General features: G+C 42.2%; 1 protein-coding gene across 3 annotated transcripts in view; it reads right to left on the bottom strand.

Moving 5' to 3' along the window:
* The window catches only part of patj (PATJ crumbs cell polarity complex component), a 193,416-nt gene that overhangs the window by 120,371 nt on the left and 48,922 nt on the right, over positions 1-24,123 (bottom strand). For 2 of the 3 annotated variants that reach the window (XM_085775262.1, XM_085775265.1), the window contains exons 17-19: positions 21,250-21,492; positions 5,017-5,226; positions 1,572-1,619 (exon numbers count right to left, since the gene is read on the bottom strand). In XM_085775262.1, coding sequence (XP_085631388.1) covers positions 1,572-1,619; positions 5,017-5,226; positions 21,250-21,492 — 501 coding nt within the window. The remainder of the gene's footprint in view (positions 1-1,571; positions 1,620-5,016; positions 5,227-21,249; positions 21,493-24,123) is intronic. The other variant, XM_085775264.1, reaches the window with a different exon arrangement.

The raw sequence follows: 24,123 nt of genomic DNA, 5'->3' as shown, positions 1-24,123 counted from the left end.
TGTGATAAAAACTCTAGACCACTATGATACAACAGATCAAAATAGGCTGGGATAATAAATAAAAGGCAAAGTTTATAACAAAAAAACAACAAAAAAACATTGCTCCACTCAAAAAAGCAAAACAACAATCTTCTTTTCTTCTTTATGTACCGGTTCATCTTTGTTTTTTAATAAAATGCATAAATTCACACACTTTTACAATGTTTTTTAGGACTCAAACTCTTGGACAGCTAATTCAGAAAAAATACCTTCAAAATGTAAGACTTTATAAAGTAGTGAAAAGACTTTTAAATACTTTATAAGGGTCTTAATTTTCCCAAAATTGATTTATCACCATTTAATACTTTTCAAGACCCCGCGGATACCCTGATCAGCCAATTTCCTTCATTCCTTCTTCTCACAGAAGATTTGGTGAGTCACTGAGGGAAACGCAAAGTGTAACAACACTTAATAAGGTAATGATAATAATAATGATTAGGGATGTCACGATTAAAATACAATTAATCGTGGTATTAAACGCCACAATTAATTAATTCATTCATCGTAAAGATTCCTAAATACCGTCACTTTCACAAAAATTTGATGTTGGAACTGTATCAGCAGATGTGGCGCCAAAATAAAGGCAAATGCTCAGATAACTGGTCCATTTAACTAACGTAACATTGAATTGGTAGGAATTTAAATGTTAGTGTGTCATTTTTAATAAAATTAAGAAGCAAAACAAAACAAAAAACGATTAAAATAAACGCAAACATTTGGTCTAGATGACAATTTATGACCTGAATATTTCAAACACTTCCCCTGGGGGTTAATAATTGGTCATATATTAATAGATACTTGAAATATTTTGACTCTATTTGATTTCACACATTCAAAGTGTTGAAGTGAAATTAATTAATGCAGAATAATGGTGATAATCGTAACACCGTGATTATTTCTCTGACAATAATTGTACCAAGAAAATGTATAAACGTGACATCCCTAATAATGATATTATAATTAGAACTGATTCTGTGGTTAATTCTAGGAATGTGAACATCACACACATCCTTAAATACGGTTCAGACACTTGAGACAGATCTAGTGAACTAAATAAAACCAACAGAGTGAGGATCTAGTATTTAAATATTAGGGGTTTTATATTTTCATCTTTTAGACGTTCAGTTTGCGTGTGATATTAAACGTTAGAGCGACCGTCCGTCGACCACGTGTTGCGTCTGCAGCTTCTGGTTATTTTACAGCTTTGTAAAGTGACTCTGAAGCCGCTGCAGATAAATCCAGTCTGCAGCTCTTCCTTCTTTAATTTACATTTATTTATCTCTCCATTTATTTATTTCTCTGTGGCCGCGCTGCTCGTCTGACATCTCACCGATAAAGCAAACTGAGTTAAGGCAGCGGCAGATAAAGAGAGAGATGAGAGATTTAAGGAAGAGGGGGATGAGAGGGAAGGAGGAGAAAATCCTAATGGTCCAATTAGTGCAGACGGAGTTGATTAACAGAGAGGAGGAGGCAGCAGGAAGACAACACTTTACAGGTGTGTGTGTGTGTGTGTGTGTGTGTGTGTGTGTTACCTTTGACAGAGGCGTTAGCTCCTCCCTCCTCCTCTCTGGTCCGTCCTCCTGGTCAAACAGGATGAAGAAGAAGATCTTGTTTAACCTAAAACTAGACGGTCAGGGTCGTAAAACCCCCAAAACCCCCAAAATGTTTACAGAATCCACCATTAAAATCTAAACCTAAAAGTAGATGGTCAAGATGTGAAACCAGACTTTATGGAGCTAAACCTAGAAGATCAAGGCCCAAAACATCAGGATCCACTGTTGAAATAAAAAGGTCTGGACCCAAAACTAGAGAGTTACGGCCCAAAACCCCAAAAGTTTCAAGATCCACGGTTTAAATCAGAAGGTCTAGAACTTGAAGTAAGGCAAGGCAAGGCAAGGCAAGGCAATTTTATTTGTATAGCCCGTTTTTACCACCAATTTGTCTCAAAGGGCTTTACATGGCATCGTAACAACATCCTCTGTCCTTAGACCCTCACATCCACTGAGGAGAAACTCCATGGAAAACCCTTTTAACAGGGAAAAAATCGGAGAAAGCTAACACCTGGAGGGTCTCTCTAGAAGGTCTGGACCAAGATCAACACCCGGAGGGTCTCTCTAGAAGGTCTGGACCAAGATCAACACCTGGAGGGTCTCTCTAGAAGGTCTGGACCAAGATCAACACCTGGAGGGTCTCTCAAGAAGGACCAAGATCTGGACCAAGATCAACACCTGGAGGAACTCTCTAGAAGGTCTGGACCAAGATCAACAACTGGAGGGTCTCTCTAGAAGGTCTGGACCAAGATCAACACCCGGAGGGTCTCTCTAGAAGGTCTGGACCAAGATCAACACCCGGAGGGTCTCTCTAGAAGGACCAAGATCAACACCCGGAGGGTCTCTCTAGAAGGTCTGGACCAAGATCAACCCCCGGAGGGTCTCTCTAGAAGGTCTGGACCAAGATCAACCCCCGGAGGGTCTCTCTAGAAGGTCTGGACCAAGATCAACACCTGGAGGGTCTCTCAAGAAGGACCAAGATCTGGACCAAGATCAACACCTGGAGGAACTCTCTAGAAGGTCTGGACCAAGATCAACACCCGGAGGGTCTCTCTAGAAGGTCTGGACCAAGATCAACACCCGGAGGGTCTCTCTAGAAGGACCAAGATCAACACCCGGAGGGTCTCTCTAGAAGGTCTGGACCAAGATCAACCCCCGGAGGGTCTCTCTAGAAGGTCTGGACCAAGATCAACCCCCGGAGGGTCTCTCTAGAAGGACCAAGATCTGGACCAAGATCAACACCTGGAGGAACTCTCTAGAAGGTCTGAACCAAGATCAACCCCCGGAGGGTCTCTCTAGAAGGTCTGGACCAAGATCAACCCCCGGAGGGTCTCTCTAGAAGGTCTGAACCAAGATCAACCCCCGGAGGGTCTCTCTAGAAGGTCTGGACCAAGATCAACCCCCGGAGGGTCTCTCTAGAAGGTCTGGACCAAGATCAACCCCCGGAGGGTCCCTCTAGAAGGTCTGGACCAAGATCAACACCCGGAGGGTCTCTCTAGAAGGTCTGGACCAAGATCAACACCTGGAGAGTCTCTCTAGAAGGTCTGGACCAAGATCAACACCTGGAGGGTCTCTCTAGAAGGTCTGGACCAAGATCAACACCCGGAGGGTCTCTCGAGAAGGACCAAGATCTGGACCAAGATCAACACCTGGAGGAACTCTCTAGAAGGTCTGAACCAAGATCAACCCCCGGAGGGTCTCTCTAGAAGGTCTGGACCAAGATCAACCCCCGGAGGGTCTCTCTAGAAGGTCTGAACCAAGATCAACCCCCGGAGGGTCTCTCTAGAAGGTCTGGACCAAGATCAACCCCCGGAGGGTCTCTCTAGAAGGTCTGGACCAAGATCAACCCCCGGAGGGTCCCTCTAGAAGGTCTGGACCAAGATCAACACCCGGAGGGTCTCTCTAGAAGGTCTGGACCAAGATCAACACCTGGAGAGTCTCTCTAGAAGGTCTGGACCAAGATCAACACCTGGAGGGTCTCTCTAGAAGGTCTGGACCAAGATCAACACCCGGAGGGTCTCTCGAGAAGGACCAAGATCTGGACCAAGATCAACACCTGGAGGAACTCTCTAGAAGGTCTGAACCAAGATCAACACCCGGAGGGTCTCTCTAGAAGGTCTGGACCAAGATCAACCCCTGGAGGGTCTCTCTAGAAGGTCTGGACCAAGATCAACACCTGGAGGGTCTCTCTAGAAGGTCTGGACCAAGATCAACACCCGGAGGGTCTCTCGAGAAGGACCAAGATCTGGACCAAGATCAACACCTGGAGGAACTCTCTAGAAGGTCTGAACCAAGATCAACACCCGGAGGGTCTCTCTAGAAGGTCTGGACCAAGATCAACCCCTGGAGGGTCTCTCTAGAAGGTCTGGACCAAGATCAACCCCTGGAGGGTCTCTCTAGAAGGTCTGGACCAAGATCAACCCCTGGAGGGTCTCTCTAGAAGGTCTGGACCAAGATCAACCCCTGGAGGGTCTCTCTAGAAGGTCTGGACCAAGATCAACACCCGGAGGGTCTCTCTAGAAGGTCTGGACCAAGAGGTGGACCGGTTGGGTTTGGAACTAAGGGTGCTTTCACACCGCTAGTTCCATTATTTGCTCCGCACCAGACAAAAATAAAATTTTAGTAAAATTAAGAGTAAAAGTAAAATTGTTACATTGTAGCTACAGACTGCGGAGTGGTTCCGCGTTCCGGTCCCCGGGCGCTGCACCGCGGCTGCCCACTGCTCCTCAGGGATGGGTTAAATGCAGAGAAAGAATTTCACTGTACTAGCTGTATATGTGACTAATAAAGTAGCCTACCTGCCTACCACATGCAAACCAACCAAAATTGGTCTGAATGACGTTTCGTCATCTTCCAGTAGAAATAAGCACCAATTTGGACTTTCACAGTGGAGACAACACTGTACAACACTGTACAAATAGCGCAATACAGCTCATAGATGTACTGTTTATTGGCGGCCAAGCGCAACCTCTGTGGTTGTGTGTGTCTGCGTGCGCGGTGCGACCGCACGCGAGAGAGACGGCAGGTGGAGGCAGACTGGCAGAGATGATAGATGGTGAAACGCGGTTTCTTTTTTTCCGTGAGAGACTGTGGCGGGCCCAAACACACCACACTTTTCAATGTAAATACACCGGTAGACCTGAGTTGGACCAGGTTCACCTTCTCACCAGAGGGACCGCACCAGAGTCTGGCATTTGGTGCGGAATCAAGCGGACCAAGACCCCTAACCCCTTTTCAGAGGTCTCGGTCCGCTTGATTTAATGCGCACCCGAGTGCGATTGATGCTTTCACACCGACGAAAACGAACCGAACTAAGAGCTTTTGGTTCGAAATTTAGTGCGCACCAACTGCTGTTGGTGTGAAAGCACCCTAAGGTAAGTAGAAGCAGAAACCTGGCCCTTATAAGCCCCAGGAGGTCTGGACTCACCACGAGAGGCTTCCTGATGCCCAGATGGACCGCGCCGGGCGGGGCCGACTTCAGCACCTCCACGGCCTGGGCCAGGCTGAGCAGGTCCAGCTGGGTCTGGTTCACCGAGACCAGCTGGTCTCCGGGGAGGAGGCCGCCGTGACGCTCCGCCGAGCCGCCGGGAACCAGAGACCGGATCACCATCACACAGCGACCCGGGTCCAACGGGTCCTAGAGAGAGACAGACAGGAAGAGAGATGGAGGTTCAGGACGAGACCAAGACTCGCTGAGCGTCTTCACCGTCTGGAGCTCAGCAACAGCTCCTCTACAGATTCTACATGTTGAATCAGATCTGAATGTAGTTGGATAGATTTGGTGTCTGGTCTGGGTTCGATCGGTTCAACCAGGTGAAGCAGGTTTTTACCTGAAGGATCTTTGTTGTGTGAATGGTTTAGAACGAAAGAGGTGAAAATATATATTTTTTAAAAGAGGAATATAACGACTTGATCAAACTTTAAAACAGGTGAAAAACTCAAAACTCATAATCCTGAACACAGCTTTGTGGTGTGTTGGTTTTTCCGGGTCCTTTTCAGGTTGAAACAGGTGAAACTAATTCACCCCAGAGATGACGGTGACATTTTAATTTAGGAATAAGAAATGTCACTTTCTTATGTTATATTATACATTCCTTGTTCATTCACTGTTTGCTAGCTACTGAGTTAAAGCAGAAGTCAGGTGAATGTTTGTGTTAATCTAAGTCTTAAATAGTTGTATCTTCCGACAGCAATCACTTCTATAGAGTGTTTGGTCTGAAACACGGGTCTGTCAGTCACTCTGCTCTATAATAATAATAATGAATTTTATTTGTAATGCACTTTATATTGAGCAAACAATCTCAAAGTGCTACATAAGAGAAAAAAAAAAAAAAAAAAAAAAAAAAAGGTAAAAAGTTAAAATTTGCTCTGCTCTGAGCCCAGGAGAAAACTTTCCTTGTATCCTACAACCTTTATCCAATGAGGAGAGAGAACGGCATAAAGGGGCAGTCCTCTCTGTGTGTGCAGCCAAGGGATGCGCCTGAATGTGGTGACGTAGGGACGAGGGCGGGGACTGCTAACTCCATCGGCTGACAGGAAGTTAGACAAAACCACCGGATCGCTGACTGATAGCTTTGAGGTAGCAAGTCTAAAACCAAAACGTAAAACTGTCATTAGCATCACACTATGAGCTGACAATCAATGTCAAAATTACGATCAAAGCTTTGTTCAGATCTTTGTACCAGATGATCTAAGATGGATTTTGAAATAGGAAAAAAAAAAAGAACGAAAAGAAAACAGATTTAAAAGGATTTCTTTCTTTTTTTTTAACAAGATTTTGAAAGGTCAAAAATGCTGCAGTGAAGAACTGAAGAGCCATTTTCCTAATAATGGACTGGTATTTCTGTATTCCAAAAGACGATGTGATTATAAAGACAGACTGGTCTCTGTGTAAAAGACTGAAGAAAAACTCAAATCTAACAATTTCATAGAGCTGGTATAAAACTGTGTGACGGACAGAGGGAAAGACCTTGTGTCTGTCTGTGTGTGTGTGTGTCTGTGTGTGTGTGTGGAGCAGAGCAGAGCAGCAGGGAGACAGGCAGGGGGAGACAGAGACCAGAGAAACCACAACACACCGTCCATTCACACAAACACACAGAGGAAACTAAAGGCTTCACTGCCTCAAAGGTCAAAGGTCAAAGGTCACAGCCCCGACACAGAGAGGGACAGAGGACAGTGACATCACATCACCATAGACTGGAGCCGACCTCAGATCTGTGCTTTCTGAGTCGACTATCCATCCATCCATCCATCCATCCATCCATCCATGTATGTATGTATCCATCCATCTATCTATCTATCTATCTATCTATCTATCTATCTATCCATCCATCCATCCATCCATCTGTTTTTTTTTATTTTTCCTTTTTTACTCTTATTCTGTCTTTCTTTTATTACTATTTTATTGTGCTTTTTATGGATCCCCTTGGGTCTGAAATAAAGAAATGAATGAATGAATGAATATCTATCTATCTATCTGTCCGTCCGTCCGTCCGTCCGTCCATCCATCCATCCATCCATCCATCCATCCATCCATCCATCCATCCATCCATCCATCCAGAGTTTTATGTTCTCATTAGTTAAAAGAAAGAGAAAACTAGTTGTATAATTAAACGACGTCCTAAAGAGACAGTTCATTCTCTAAATATCTGCTGAATTTAAATCTAAGAACATTTTCATCATTGATTTATTTCTGTAAACTGCTTCTTCTTTTCTTTTTTTTCTTTTCTTCCTAATAGTTGTGTTGGTCATTTGATTTGAAACATAATTTACAACAGTAGAATATTTTCCACGTCCTCACCTCTTGGTCCGACTCTGTGAATCAAGTCTCAACATTAAAACCAGTCGCCTGTTTAATTCACTTTTCAGCTGAGTCATGTTTTCATTAATCAGCAGAGTAACAGTTAAATCAGCCGAGGACGTGAACGCGGGTAGGGATGTCACGATTATAGATGTTTTTGGTACGATTACTATCAGTGAAATAATCACGATTATTCTGCATTAATTAATTTCACAACACTATTAATATGTGTATAATCAAATATAGTTGAAATATACATTACTAATTATCAAACATTTTAAATATCTATTAAAATATGACCAATTATTAATCCGCCAGGGGAAGTGTCATCGCTACCAAATGTTTAAGTTCATTTTAATCTTTTATTTTTTTAATTACAAATGACACTCCAGCATTTAAATTCCTACTAATTCAATGTTACGTTAGGTAAATGGACCAGTATTATAGTATATCTGTGCATTTACCTTTACTTTGGTGCCACATCTGCACACGGTTCATATGTACATCATCTTTTTTCAGAAAGTGACGGTATTTAGGAATCTTTACGATCAATTAATTGTGGCGTTTAATACCGCGATTAATTGTGAAAAAAAGTAATCGTGACATCCCTAGTTACAAGTAAAAGTAGCTCAGTCCACATGTTACTCCAGTAAGAGTAAGAAAGTACTTGCTTTTAAAGGTACTTAAGTATCCAAAAGTACACTGCAAAAACTCAAAATCTTTCCAAGAATATTTGTCTCATTTCTAGTCAAAACTAATCTCATTCCACTTAAAATAAGACTCATCACCTAAAAATGAACTTGTTTTTAGATCATTTTCACTTGTTTCAAACTAATTTTCACTTGAAATAAGTAGAAAAATCTGCCAGTTAAAGCAAGTTTTTTGAGCTTGTAATAAGAAAGAAAAACTTGCTCCACTATCAGATTTTTCTACTTATTTCAAGTGAAAATCTGCTTGAAAGAAGTAAAAAGTGTCTAAAAACAAGCTGCTTTTTAATGTGATGAGTCTTATTTTAAGTAGAATGAGATTTGTTTTGACTAGAAATGAGAAAAATATTCTTGGTAAGATTTTGAATTTTTGCAGTGTAAAAGTAAGAGAAGAGTAAATGTCTTATTCTCCACATCAATGAATGACTCTAATAGTTTGTAAATGAATGTAAGGAGCTTTTAACTCTTGTTAGTGAGAATGAACTCTTTGAAAGCAGCTGCACTGATGTGCTGCTTTTACAACCACAATGTTATTATATATAAAGCTGCAGAATAAAACACCTAGAAAAACTAATCAAATGAATGGGATCATAAGAGGACAGCAATTGTCATTTTCACGTTTTACACCCCCCAGCCCCCACACACATCAGGCAAGGCATTTTTCTCACTGAGGGGACACGACTTTGTCCACAATACAATGCTGTATTGTCGCGGTGTAGTTTGGAGTTGACAAACGCAGTCGAGAGCGTGGCTACTTTAGCGGTTTCCTTATAGGGAGGGATTTATTTATTTTATTTATTTATTTAAAAAGGGACAATACACATTCGTACATTGCACAAAATGTACGATGTATGTGTGCACAAATGTAAATAGGTCAAGAGTTAGCAACTTGCTAATTTGCATCCGTAGTCCCTTGGCAAGTAACACACAAACAGACAGAAATACACAAGAATTATAACAGTGGTTCACAATCATATACACAGTCATACCTAGACATAAAGTGCATGTGATCTGTAAAGTGCCTGGTATAAAGGGCCAGTTTCTAAAGTGCAAGTTTAAATAGGATGACGTATTTCCACTTTTACGTAGATCCCAGTGGAGAGCTGCACTGTGATTGGTTTCCTTCTTTGACAAACACAGCTTGTGTCCAATAGGATTTTAGAAGAATAAATTACTTGTACTTTTTAGCCTTCCTAGAAATTAACTTGAGTAAAAGTAAAAATGTTTTGGAAATGTATTCAAGTAAGAGTAATAAGTACCAAAGAAATCTAATACTCAAGTAAAGTACAGTACTTTTTGTTTTGTATTATTCATTTATGTATGTATTTTTATTTTTTCCCCTTATTTCCTTATATTTACTGTTTAATCTCTTACTTTTCTACTTATTTTTCATAATTGTTCAATTATTTTCCTATGTTATTGTTTTTAAACCGTAACAAATTTGATCTTTGAATGTGTTGGGTGAGGTTTTTATATCAGCCCTCCTGGGTTTCAGACCTCCCCTTTGCACATCCCAGTCATGTTGATTGTTCATGTTGTTTTTTATATGATATTGTTTGTGCTAAATAAAAATAAAAATTAAAAACAAAAAAAAGTAAATGTACTCTGTTACTGTCCACCACTGCTTGTTGAGAAGTTTTTAAACCAGAACCCAGGAGGAGAAAAACTAAAGACGAGTCCAACTTTATCCCAAAAACTCAGACTGGGCTCGGTTTGGCCCGGTTCAGAATCCAAACCCCCTCGGAGACTCGGAGCACAGCAGCCGTGAAAACCCTCTCTCCTGGTTGGAGCGGATGTAGATTTAGTGAATTCCCCGGTGCTGAACCCGGGGCATCGCCCGCGCTGCAACAACGAGCCGCACAACGAGCTGCACAGCAACGAGCCGCTGTGCCAAGATTCAGGCTTCCAGAACAAAGCGGCGCTGTATTTTTAGACGGAGCAACATGGCTACAGGTGGTGAGGAGTCAGAACTCAAGTCCTCCACTCCTACAAGATGCTCCAGAAAAAGAAAAGGCCTCCGCTGTCAGAGAGAGGAGGAATCAGAAAGACGTAGGAGAGAGAGGGGGCCAGCTAAAAAATAGAAATTAAAAACTCTACTTTGCCAGAAGAACAGAAACATTGAGGACGTTTAGGAGGTTTTTTTTTTGGGATGTGTAGGTTGCAGGGCGTCTACACAGAGCTGGACTTTCTGAGACCTTTATGTTGCCAGTTCCATGGAAATTTGGGGATTTTACAACTGAAATAAACACAAAGTATTTTTAGGAAGCTCTGACACTGAACTTTAGTGGTTTTATTTTATTCTTTTATTTCCCATTCAGAGCCTCCTCTCAGCTCTGAGAATAAGAACAACACACTCTGCTGTGTGTGTGTGTGTGCATCATTTTGGTCCACACTGCAAAAACCCCAAATCTTTCCAAGAATATTTGTCTTATTTCTTATCAAAATGTCTCATTTCTAGTCAAAACTAATCTCTTTCCTCTTAAAATAAGACTCATCACCTAAAAATGAACTTGTTTTTAGATCATTTTCACTTGTTTCAAACTAATTTTCACTTGAAATAAGTAGAAAAATCTGCCAGTGAAAGCAAGTTTTTTGTGTTTGTAATAAGAAAGAAAAACTTGCTCCACTATCAGATTTTTCTACTTATTTCAAGTGAAAATCTGCTTGAAAGAAGTAAAAAGTGTCTAAAAACAAGCTGCTTTTTAATGTGATGATCTTATTTTAAGTAGAATGAGATTTGTTTCGACGAGAAATAAGACAAATATTCTTGGTAAGAGTTTGAGTTTTTGCAGTGCAGGTCTGGTTTTCCTGTTTGGGATCCTACAGGGGCAAAGTTTTCCCAGTTTTAGAGGGAGAACTTGAACCAGTAAGACCAGTAGGGAACTGGACACTGAGCTGCTGCTGCAGCGTCTAGAGGAGGTTTTAAGGATGTGGAGTCGTGTTCTGGAGGTTGGACTCGAGTCTCCCTGAGCTCAGACCGACTCGTCACGACAACAACAGGTGTAACTGTTGGAAAGTCTTGTTCAGCTTCCTGAAGTATCTGAGCAGCAGCAGCTTCCTGTCTTCTCAGAGGAAACACTGGACTTTTATTTTGAAAAGAAAAGAGATCATTTCCATCCCCAAAACTCAACTTACGCTGAACCAAACCAAACCGAAGCAAAGCGAAGCGAACCAAAGTAAACTAAACCAAACTGAACTTAACTAAACTGAACTGAACCAAACTAAACTGAACTAAACTAAACCTAACTGAACCAAACCAAACCAAACTGAACTAAACCTAACTGAACTAAACCTAACTGAACCAAACCAAACTGAACCAAACCAAACTGAACTAAACCCAACTGAACTAAACCAAACTGAACTAAACCTAACTGAACCAAACCAAACTGAACCAAACCAAACTGAACCAAACCAAACTGAACCAAACCAAACTGAACCAAACCTAACTGAACTAAACCCAACTGAACCAAACCAAACTGAACTAAACCCAACTGAACTAAACCAAACTGAACTAAACCTAACTGAACCAAACTGAACTAAACCCAACTGAACCAAACCCAACTGAACTAAACCAAACTGAACTAAACCTAACTGAACCAAACCAAACTGAACTAAACTTAACTGAACTAAACTTAACTGAACCAAACCAAACCGAAGCGAAGCGAACCAAACTAAACTGAACCAAACCAAACTGAACTAAACCCAACTGAACTAAACCAAACTGAACTAAACCTAACTGAACCAAACTGAACTAAACCCAACTGAACTAAACCCAACTGAACTAAACCAAACTGAACTAAACACACTAAACCAAACTGAACTTAACTTAATTAAACTAAACCAAAATGAACTAAACTAAACTAAACCTAACTGAACCAAACCAAACCAAACTGAACTAAACCTAACTGAACCAAACCAAACTGAACCAAACCAAACTGAACTAAACCCAACTGAACTAAACCAAACTGAACTAAACCTAACTGAACCAAACCAAACTGAACCAAACCAAACTGAACCAAACCAAACTGAACCAAACCTAACTGAACTAAACCCAACTGAACCAAACCAAACTGAACTAAACCCAACTGAACTAAACCAAACTGAACTAAACCTAACTGAACCAAACTGAACTAAACCCAACTGAACCAAACCCAACTGAACTAAACCAAACTGAACTAAACCTAACTGAACCAAACCAAACTGAACTAAACTTAACTGAACTAAACTTAACTGAACCAAACCAAACCGAAGCGAAGCGAACCAAACTAAACTGAACCAAACCAAACTGAACTAAACCCAACTGAACTAAACCAAACTGAACTAAACCTAACTGAACCAAACTGAACTAAACCCAACTGAACTAAACCCAACTGAACTAAACCAAACTGAACTAAACCTAACTGAACCAAACCAAACTGAACTAAACTTAACTGAACTAAACTAAACTGAACCAAACCAAACTGAACTCTTTCTGATCAGACATAGAAACCCTTTAACCTCCTCTAACACTGTGTTGGTCTGTTCTGCTGCGCTGCTCTCTGCATCCTCACGCCTTTCTACCACAACCAGCATGGACTTCTTCAGCAGCCTGTCAGGCCTGTTGGTGTAAATAAAGTTAGTTTAAGGCCTAGTCCACACGAGCCCGGGTATTTTTGAAACCGTGAACATATGTTCCCGGTTGTATGTCCTGTCCACACGCAACCGTGCTTTTGGAACCTGAAACCGTGGTTTTTTGAAACCGGAGTCCAGGGTGGGGTTTTGGGCCGGGGTTGGTTTCACCGGGTGCGTGTGGACACTGCAACCGTGATTGTTTTACTCGTTTACGTCATAGCTGCACACGTGCTGATGTAAACACTGCCAGCCCGCAGAGGCTGTTTGCAGCGGTTTGCAGGTGAGCTCGCAAAAATGGAGGTGACAAAGTGGATTTTTATCACTTTTTTTTTTTTTTTTTTTACATCATCTAAATGCTATTTGTATAGTTTTTCGATGAGAAAAATATAAGGAAACGGTCGTCAGGGCGATCCTCTTGTCAGCTCCAAACTCACCCTCAGTCACAGACCACAGCTGGTTTTCCACACAGCATCATTTACAGTAACAAGTGACGCTACAGATCAGCTGTTTTTAAAATGACAGAACTACTACAGTAGCGCTGCAGTTTCTTATTCCCCACCTTGTTTGATTGAGAGTTTTTCGGGATGATTTTCATGAATGAACAGGCAATAGCCTATGTCACTGTCAGACCGGGTAGGCTACGACGGGAGGGGGGGTCGCGCTGCTGTCATGCAGTGATAAAAAGAGCCTATGCGGAGATGAACGGAACGAGCCAAAAGCCGAAAATGTATTCGTGACGTCCGCGGTCGATATAAAGTGGATATGATGTTTCATTCATCCATGTTTTGACAGACAACACAACAGCCAGTGATAAAGAGTTGCACCGCACCGACTGACAGTCATGTGGCTCAGCAGCCAGGTGATGCACACAGCACAACAACACAGCGCACAACAACACACAGCACAAGAGTCAAGGCACAGCCAGCAACATGTGCAGGCTGCTGCAGCAGTGCACGTCAAAGGGACACCGCCGAAAATAAAATAAATAGGCTACACATTTTTATTAAATTAATTAATACCTATTTAATTGTTGGACTTGGAGTCTGTGAAATAAAGCTATAATAACACGTAGTTTTGAAATGGTTTTTGCGCATGTTTACATCCATAAAATGACCAAAAATGAACACTATAAGCGGATTTCTTGATAACGAATTATTTAAACAGCATTTGTATAGAAATGATTTCGCCCCAAGCCTTTTGATCCAAGCGGTTTCCACTGTATTTTGATTGGTTAAAACAGCTTCCACACGTGCATTGCGTCACTTGGTAGCGGATTTCACGGTTGCGTGTGTACGGAGTGTTTTTATTACACCACTGGTGTGGACGCGGAGCAAAACTCCGGTTTCAAAAATACCCGGGCTCGTGTGGATAAGGCCTCAAACAGAGAGAAGCTCTCTGAACTGGTAACTGGTCTCGTTGTGAAATGATTCTGGGGTTTTAGTGGAAGTCGAGTCCACACAGACACTCCAGCTCTTCTCTTATTGTGTTTTAGAGGAAGTGGAGTCCACACAGACACTCCAGCTCTTCTCTTATTGTGTTTTAGTGGAAGTTGAGTCCACACAGACACTCCAGCTCTTCTCTTATTGTGTTTTAGTGGAAGTCGAGTCCACACAGACACTGCAGCTCTTCTCTTATTGTGTTTTAGTGGAAGTCGAGTCCACACAGACACTGCAGCTCTTCTCTTATTGTGTTTTAGTGGAAGTCGAGTCCACACAGACACTGCAGCTCTTCTCTTATTGTGTTTTAGAGGAAGTCGAGTCCACACAGACACTCCAGCTCTTCTCTTATTGCCTGGGACCATCTTTCACTCAGCTGTGACAGCCTGAGAGTCAGTAACAGGAAACGCTTTGGCAGCTGCAGCTGCAGCCGCCCGGCGACACGACCAGACGACGACGTGCCCTTGGGCCAGAGATATACAGACCAGAGAGTCCAATCAATTCAGTTAAATATGTCGATAACACACACAGCAGTAAAACCAGAGCTGTGATGGTGTGAAGTGTGAACGCCACGAGAGGAACGAGGGAAAGAGATGTAGGACACAGAGAGAAAACCACCAGACAGGACGAGGAGAGCACAGCCTCATTCTGACTGACTGGATCATCATCTGCTTTTACCTTTTATTCTTCTGCTTTTAAATGATAATAAAGGTATATCATCCAATAGCATTTAACTTTCACTAATTAATTTTAATTTTTAATTAAAGGGACAATGAGGAGTTTTGGAAAAGCGAAGCGTTTTCACACTACATTTATGAGCCTCCGCGCACCGTGAAATTCTTTGACCGTGGCAAAGAATTTGTGGAGCAAGTTTTTCTTTCTTATTACAAACACAAAAAACTTACTTTCACTAGCAGATTTTTCTACTTATTTCAAGTGAAAATTTGTTTGAAACAAGTGAAAATGATCTAAAAACAAGTTCATTTTTAGGTGATGAGTCTTATTTTAAGTGGAAAGAGATTAGTTTTGACTAAAATTGAGACATTTTGACAAGAAATAAGACAAATATTCTTGGAAAGATGTAGAGTTTTTGCAGTGTAATTATTAATGTGACTCAAAGCCATGAAGAAAAACCTGATATACTCTGACTATTTACAGCTGCTGCATGTGAGGCGTTCAGGGAACATCTGTGCATCGGAGCACTTTACGAGGATCGCCACATTACAACAACAACAACCAACGTGTCTGCTACTGTCGTCATGGTGACAGGACGACATGAACACATGGGGAAGCAGCTTTTTATAATTAAAACTAATTAATATAATTAGATAAAACAACAACAGCAAACAGCAGGCAGCAGGCGACACGCTGACTGACCGCAAACCAAGAACATCAAACTGAGTCAAACTCACCACAAACACAGAGCAGCTTCAACCACCGGTAACACAACACACACACACACACACAGACACACACCCGCAGGCGTCTCTATTCCATCTGATTACATGTAAATTATGTTTACACTGCAAAAACTCTAAATCTTTCCAAGAATATTTGTCTTATTTCTTGTCAAAATGTCTCATTTCTAGTCAAAACTAATCTCTTTCCACTTAAAATAAGACTCATCACCTAAAAATGAACTTGTTTTTAGATCATTTTCACTTGTTTCAAACTAATTTTCACTTGAAATAAGTAGAAAAATCTGCCAGTGAAAGCAAGTTTTTTGTGTTTGTAATAAGAAAGAAAAACTTGCTCCACTATCAGATTTTTCTACTTATTTCAAGTGAAAATCAGCTTGAAAGAAGTAAAAAGTGTCTAAAAACAAGCTGCTTTTTAATGTGATGAGTCTTATTTTAAGTAGAATGAGATTTGTTTTGACTAGAAATAAGACAAATATTCTTGGTAAGATTTTGAATTTTTTGCAGTGTTAGAGATAATTTCTAAGTTCAAAGTTCAAATGTTCTTCTAAGGAAAAAAATACGAGATAATGATTTTTACCACCACACACACACACACACACACACACACACACACAGACACACACACACACAGGCCTCCTGGGCAGAGTGTGTGTGTGTGTGCAGTAACGTGGACGAGGACCAACAGGGATTTGAACCTGCAGCTCCTCCGCTGCCTCAGCTGGAGGGGGAAGGGGGGGGGGGTGAAGGAGGTGAAGCTGTTGCCTAGAGATACAGTGGATGTGTGTGTGTGTGTGTGTGTGTGTGTGTGTGTGCAGGATCTCCCAGACTCGGTCCCCATGGAGACGGAGACGATGGAGAGTCTGAGTCTGGTTCATCTCTGACCTGAACTCACCTGACTGACTGTGTGTGTGTGTGTGTGTGAAGAGTAATCTGATTACACTGTCAATTACTTTATTGTTTCCGGAAAGGGTTTTTTTCTTTGAAGAGTTTTTTTCTTCTTCCCTTTTTTCCCCTTTCAAAATAAAAGACTGAACATTGATTATTGAACTGATTTTGCGTTGGACTTGATTATTGGATTGCTGCATTGCAAAGATTGTTTTTGTTGTTTAGCTATGTTGATCAAGTGCTGGTTTTTGGTTGATTAATTGAGCTGTACACTGTGTGTGTATTGCTTTTGTGGGGTTTTGGGTATATGTGTGTGGTATAAAGTGTGTTAGGTCAAAAACAAAATAATAAAAAAATCTTACGTACCAGGAGAGAGACCTGGTTGACCCGACAATAAACCTAAATGCACCCTCACACTGAAACCGTCACAATTTGACTTGTGTGTGAACTGTGCTTTATTTGGATCTTAGTTTTAAGGAGGAACTAACTCAGCAGGATTTCTCCCGTGGCTCGGCTACATGGTTACCTCCATCAAAAAGCCGCCCCCCCCCCCAGTGTCCCAGCTCTCGTCTCTGCACCGCGACACAGATCCGGTGGTTTTGGCTAATGCTGCGTTCCAGGCAGGCTTTTGAAACCGTAAATTACAGCTTCAAGTCACGACTTACGACTTTGTAGCGTTCCAGGCAACCCACTCGTGTTTCTCCGACCTGTTTTACCTGTGAAAGTCACTATAACGGCCACTCGTAACTTCTGACCCGTGAACTACCCGACTTCACAGGTCAGAAAAACACCAGTTACGAGTTGCCTTGAACGCACCATAACGTCTCACACAGAGAGGACTGCCCCTTTATGCCGTTCTCTCTCCTCATTGGATAAAGGTTGTAGGATACAAGGAAAGTTTTCTCCTGGGCTCAGAGCAGAGCAGAGTGACTGACAGACCCGTGTTTCAGACCAAACACTCTATAGAAGTGATTGCTGTCGGAAGATATAACTATTTAAGACTTAGATTAACACAAACATTCACCTGACTTCTGCTTTAAGAGAGATGATGAAGATGAAAAGGAGGAGGAGGAAGAAGAAGAGGAGGAGGAGACAGTGAGTCAGGACTAAGCTGGTCCCTGTCTCTGCTCCACATGAAGAACATGAAGCAGCAGGTTCAGAGTCCTGCTGGTCTCAGAGCAGCGAGCTGAGCCACGCTGAACCAGGCTGGTCTGAGCTGGTCTGAGCTGCTAGACCAGGACCAGACCACAGGGAGGTAATTAACTCTGTGTGACATCACACCATGATGTCAGAGATGTGGTAACCAGGACAACAGTCTGAGCCGCTACCACAACATGAACTCTGTCCCTCCACAGGAAGAGTCCCCCCAGAAACAGATACCAGCTGGGAACTCAGGTTGTGTCCTAAACCTCCTCCCTGATCCCCTCCTCCCTGATCCCCTCCTCCTACTCACTATATAGTGAATTCAATATAGTGACTCTATCCACCACTTTATTTTCCCATTATCCATTGCGTCACACCACAACGGAAGTCGGTTTTCAACCCTGTAGTAGCATTCTAGCAAGCGGCTAACTGGTAGCGTTAGCCACCGGTGTAGGCACCAAATGTGGGGGCTCCGGGCTGCCAAGACCGCCCTGACTAATCTGATGTTTGTCAAGTCTATAAAACGAATTACTGAACAAACATTACTATTTCTGTGTGCACGCCTCTGCAACTAGTCATGGCTATCGTAGCCGTTAGCTTCGCTGCTGCTGACAGCTAACAGCAGCAGCTAAGCTAACAGCAGGACGTCAGCTGTTAAAACCCTCCCGTTGTGGGACACCACATGAAACTACTCCAGTTAGCTCAGTCATGTTGGAACTAAGATATCCGCTGGAGAAAATATTTTTTTCATGGAGCGTTTATTGAGTTATTGTTTATTGACACTGCTAACGGCTAACGGTTAGCCCAGCTAACGTTAAACTAAAATGTAATGAATGGAGTGTCATGGCGACACCCAGCGTCGTTCTCCGGAAAGTGGTGGATAGTGACTCACTGGTCAAATAAAAAAACACTTTGGGACACGACTCCGCCGCACAGTTAATGACGTATTACGTCGCGTAATTAAAACGTTCCGACCGCGATCGTAACGGCCGGCGTAGTTACCATGGATACAACCATGGTAACGGCCGGTGTAGCATAGACCTACAGGTGTATAGTTACCAACATAAAAAGAGGAGTAAAGCAATATATTAAGCGGTAATATATATATTTAAGCACCAAAGATGTTCAATCAAACCCACATAGTTTGAAACAACGTGTCAAAACTAAGCATAAAGTCCGCTAGCTTAATGCTAACGTATAATGTAAAACCTCATAGACGGGCTAACAGAAATTAGCATCGCTATCCAGAGTCTGTGGTCAGTTTATAACGCTTGTTAGGAAATTTGCTCCGACGTTTGTTGTGGGAGTCTGTGGAAGCCGCGACCGGACAACTCTGACAGCTGGACACATTTATTGAGGCTGCTGCACTACTGCATTTATTTGGTAGCTACACCGGTCACTACTTCATTTATTTGGTAGCTACACCGGTCACTACTTCATTTATTTGGTAGCTACACCGGTCACTACTGCATTTATCTGGTAGCTACACCGGTCACTACTGCATTTATTTGGTAGCTACACCGGTCACTACTGCATTTATTTGGTAGCTACACCGGTCACTACTGCATTTATTTGGTAGCTACACCGGTCACTACTTCATTTATTTGGTAGCTACACCGGTCACTACTTCATTTATTTGGTAGCTACACCGGTCACTACTTCATTTATTTGGTAGCTACACCGGTCACTACTGCATTTATTTGGTAGCTACACCGGTCACTACTGCATTTATTTGGTAGCTACACCGGTCACTACTGCATTTATTTGGTAGCTACACCGGTCACTACTTCATTTATTTGGTAGCTACACCGGTCACTACTGCATTTATTTGGTAGCTACACCGGTCACTACTTCATTTATTTGGTAGCTACACCGGTCACTACTTCATTTATTTGGTAGCTACACCGGTCACTACTGCATTTATCTGGTAGCTACACCGGTCACTACTTCATTTATTTGGTAGCTACACCGGTCACTACTGCATTTATTTGGTAGCTACACCGGTCACTACTGCATTTATTTGGTAGCTACACCGGTCACTACTGCATTTATCTGGTAGCTACACCGGTCACTACTTCATTTATTTGGTAGCTACACCGGTCGCTACTGCATTTATTTGGTAGCTACACCGGTCGCTACTGCATTTATTTGGTAGCTACACCGGTCGCTACTGCATTTATTTGGTAGCTACACCGGTCACTACTTCATTTATTTGGTAGCTACACCGGTCACTACTTCATTTATTTGGTAGCTACACCGGTCACTACTTCATTTATTTGGTAGCTTCACTACTTCATTTATTTGGTAGCTACACCGGTCACTACTGCATTTATTTGGTAGCTACACCGGTCACTACTGCATTTATTTGGTAGCTACACCGGTCACTACTGCATTTATTTGGTAGCTACACCGGTCACTACTGCATTTATTTGGTAGCTACACCGGTCACTACTGCATTTATTTGGTAGCTACACCGGTCACTACTTCATTTATTTGGTAGCTACACCGGTCACTACTTCATTTATTTGGTAACTACACCGGTCACTACTGCATTTATTTGGTAGCTACACCGGTCACTACTTCATTTATTTGGTAGCTACACCGGTCACTACTTCATTTATTTGGTAGCTACACCGGTCACTACTGCATTTATTTGGTAGCTACACCGTCACTACTGCATTTATTTGGTAGCTACACCGGTCACTACTTCATTTATTTGGTAGCTACACCGGTCACTACTGCATTTATTTGGTAGCTACACCGGTCACTACTTCATTTATTTGGTAGCTACACCGGTCACTACTGCATTTATTTGGTAGCTACACCGGTCACTACTTCATTTATTTGGTAGCTACACCGGTCACTACTGCATTTATTTGGTAGCTACACCGGTCACTACTGCATTTATTTGGTAGCTACACCGGTCACTACTGCATTTATTTGGTAGCTACACCGGTCACTACTGCATTTATTTGGTAGCTACACCGGTCACTACTGCATTTATTTGGTAGCTACACCGGTCACTACTTCATTTATTTGGTAGCTACACCGGTCACTACTTCATTTATTTGGTAGCTACACCGGTCACTACTGCATTTATTTGGTAGCTACACCGGTCACTACTTCATTTATTTGGTAGCTACACCGGTCACTACTGCATTTATTTGGTAGCTACACCGGTCACTACTGCATTTATTTGGCAGCTACACCGGTCACTACTTCATTTATTTGGCAGCTACACCGGTCACTACTTCATTTATTTGGCAGCTACACCGGTCACTACTTCATTTATTTGGTAGCTACACCGGTCACTACTTCATTTATTTGGTAGCTACACCGGTCACTACTTCATTTATTTGGTAGCTACACCGGTCGCTCTGGGTCGCTGTGGTAACGACGATCCGTGACCGCAATGCATGATGGGATATCTTGCTCTGGTTAGTGACCATCGGATGTTCACTACATTTGGCGGTGAATTATGGGATAGATTCAGTCACTAGATAGTGAACATTAATAATCACTAAACATTCAGACACCACTACAACAACTGGTCACTAGATAGAGAGGAGGGGGGTTAGGACACAGCCTCAGTGTCTCTACAGGAGGAGAAAGGAGGAAAAAGGAGGAGGAAGAAGGAGAAGAGCTAGCCCTAGTTACCTGGTAGTCCAGGATGCTGAAGCCGAGTCCTTTGTCTTTCTGCTTCTGCAGCTCCAACACCAGGACGTCTGGAGACCACAGGGCCAGCTCCCCCTCCTCCTCTTCATCATCATCTTCATCTTCCTCCTCCTCTTCCTCCTCCTCTTCTTCATCTTCCTCTTCCTCCTCCTGCTGCTGCTGCTGGCTGTGTTGGATCTCCTCCTCCTGCAGCACCTCCTCCACAGGACACACCTCCTCCTCCTCCTCCTCCTGACACAGATACAAAGGAAACCTCATTACAACATCAACATGTTTCTGCTTCTATTCTGATTGTTATTATCATTACTAATATGTGTGGTGGCCTGGGAAAACCCTTCACATGGTGGGATTTTGACATTTTCATTTTTTGATATTTCCATAAACTAGAAGTTTTCAGCCATTCAAAACTGTTTGAATAACTGAGATAGCTCTTTCAGATCAAAAGTTATGAGCATTTTAATCTATTATGACCAAAAAACTGAAAAGTGAGAAAAATGCCTTTAACTAGAACGTTGCTGTTTGAACCCTCTAAAGACGAGAGTTTTACAAAACATTAAACAGCTTCTGAACCGTTTATGATAGAGATGAGCTGTAAACTGTATCTGAATCGTGTGGTTTTCTGCTTTCCGAGGGTCCTTGAATGGTGCCTCTATGACAAGAAGGGACCGTATAGGGTGCGTGTAATCACGTGGTACGGGAACAGACGCTAACCTAGCGTAGCATCGATGCTAATCCGAACGTAGCATCAGTGCTAAACAGAACGTAGCATCGGCGCTAAACCAAACTCATCATCGGCACTTGCACATGTTTTACAAAACATCAACAACATATTATAACTTCTGAACTGTTTATGATAAAGATCAGCTGTTAAAAGCATCTGAATGGTGGGATTCTCTGCTTTCCGAGGGTCCTTGAATGTTTCCTCTACAATAACAACGGACCTCCTCTCCTCTAGCGCTGCTGCTGCAGATCAGCTGGAAATGAAACGCTTTACTCGCCACAAAAACATAAAAATAAGTACTTTCCGTTTTGTTTTCTTAAAATATTTGTTCACCACGATGTAGTAGGGAGTTCAAAGTACCAGAATCACACAAAATATCAAAATCGTTGAAATAGTACTTTTCCACCTATTTTGGCTATTTGCCACAATCGAACGTCAGCGACATCCGACGGGTTTTCCCAGGCCGCCACACATATGTGACCTGATCCATTAAAATGAGTCACATTGACCCCAAATTTCAAAGTTGAGATTTTGGTATCAATGGAAAGATTAGAAAATAATCTTTAAAGTGATACCCTAGTCAGAGTCATACATTTGATGGTTTTTGAGATGTGGCCATTTGAATTACGATCTCCTCTCTTATTCCGTTATAAAACCTGAGAAAATTGCATTTAAAGTTTTGCCTGTACCACGTGATTACACGCACCCTATAGCTACGGTCCCTTGTTGTCATAGAGACACCATTCAATGACCCTCGGAAAGCAGAGAATCTCACAATTAAGATGCTTTTTACAGCTCGTTTCTATCATAAACGGTTCAGAAGTTGTCATGTTTTGTTGATGTTTTGTAAAACATGTGCAAGCGTTGTGTCGATGCTACGTTCGGTTTAGCATCGTTGCTACGTTCGGTTTAGCATCGTTGCTACGTTCGGTTTAGCATCGTTGCTACGTTCGGTTTAGCATCGATGCTGCTACATTCGGTTTAGCATCGTTGCTACGTTCGGTTTAGCATCGTTGCTGCTACATTCGGTTTAGCATCGTTGCTACGTTCGGTTTAGCATCGATGCTACGTTCGGTTTAGCATCGTTGCTACGTTCGGTTTAGCATCGTTGCTACGTTCGGTTTAGCATCGTTGCTACGTTCGGTTTAGCATCGTTGCTGCTACATTCTGTTTAGCATCGTTGCTACATTCGGTTTAGCATCGTTGCTACATTCGGTTTAGCATCGTTGCTACATTCGGTTTAGCATCATTGCTACGTTCGGTTTAGCATCATTGCTACGTTCGGTTTGGCATTGTTGCTACATTCGGTTTAGCATCATTGCTACGTTCGGTTTAGCATCATTGCTACGTTTGGTTTGGCATCGTTGCTACGTTCGGTTTAGCATCGTTGCTACATTCGGTTTAGCATCGTTGCTATGTTCGGTTTAGCATCGTTGCTACGTTCGGTTTAGCATCGTTGCTATGTTCGGTTTAGCATCGTTGCTACGTTCGGTTTAGCATCGTTGCTACGTTCGGTTTAGCATCGTTGCTATGTTCGGTATAGCATCGTTGCTACATTCGGTTTAGCATCGTTGCTACATTCGGTTTAGCATCGTTGCTATGTTCGGTTTAGCATCGTTGCTACGTTCGGTTTAGCATCGTTGCTACGTTCGGTTTAGCATCGTCGCTACATTCGGTTTAGCATCGTTGCTATGTTCGGTTTAGCATCGTTGCTATGTTCGGTATAGCATCGTTGCTACGTTCGGTTTAGCATCGTTGCTATGTTCGGTATAGCATCGTTGCTACATTCGGTTTAGCATCGTTGCTACATTCGGTTTAGCATCGTTGCTATGTTCGGTTTAGCATCGTTGCTACGTTCGGTTTAGCATCGTTGCTACGTTCGGTTTAGCATCGTCGCTACATTCGGTTTAGCATCGTTGCTACGTTCGGTTTAGCATCGTTGCTACGTTCGGTTTAGCATCGTCGCTACATTCGGTTTAGCATCGTTGCTATGTTCGGTATAGCATCGTTGCATCTATGGGTTTTCCACGTTATCAGCTGATTATCTAAAAATAGAACATTGCGACATCTGACTCATTTTGATAGAACGGGTCACATATTATTATTATTATCATCATTATCATTACTATTATCAT

This window comes from Trachurus japonicus, chromosome 4 (assembly GCF_045865225.1).
Source record: "Trachurus japonicus isolate A0001 chromosome 4, Traja_1.0".
NCBI classification, from domain to species: Eukaryota; Metazoa; Chordata; class Actinopteri; order Carangiformes; family Carangidae; genus Trachurus; species Trachurus japonicus.
Note: the sequence above shows the minus strand (reverse complement) of the source record. Positions and strands in the feature narration are given on the sequence as shown.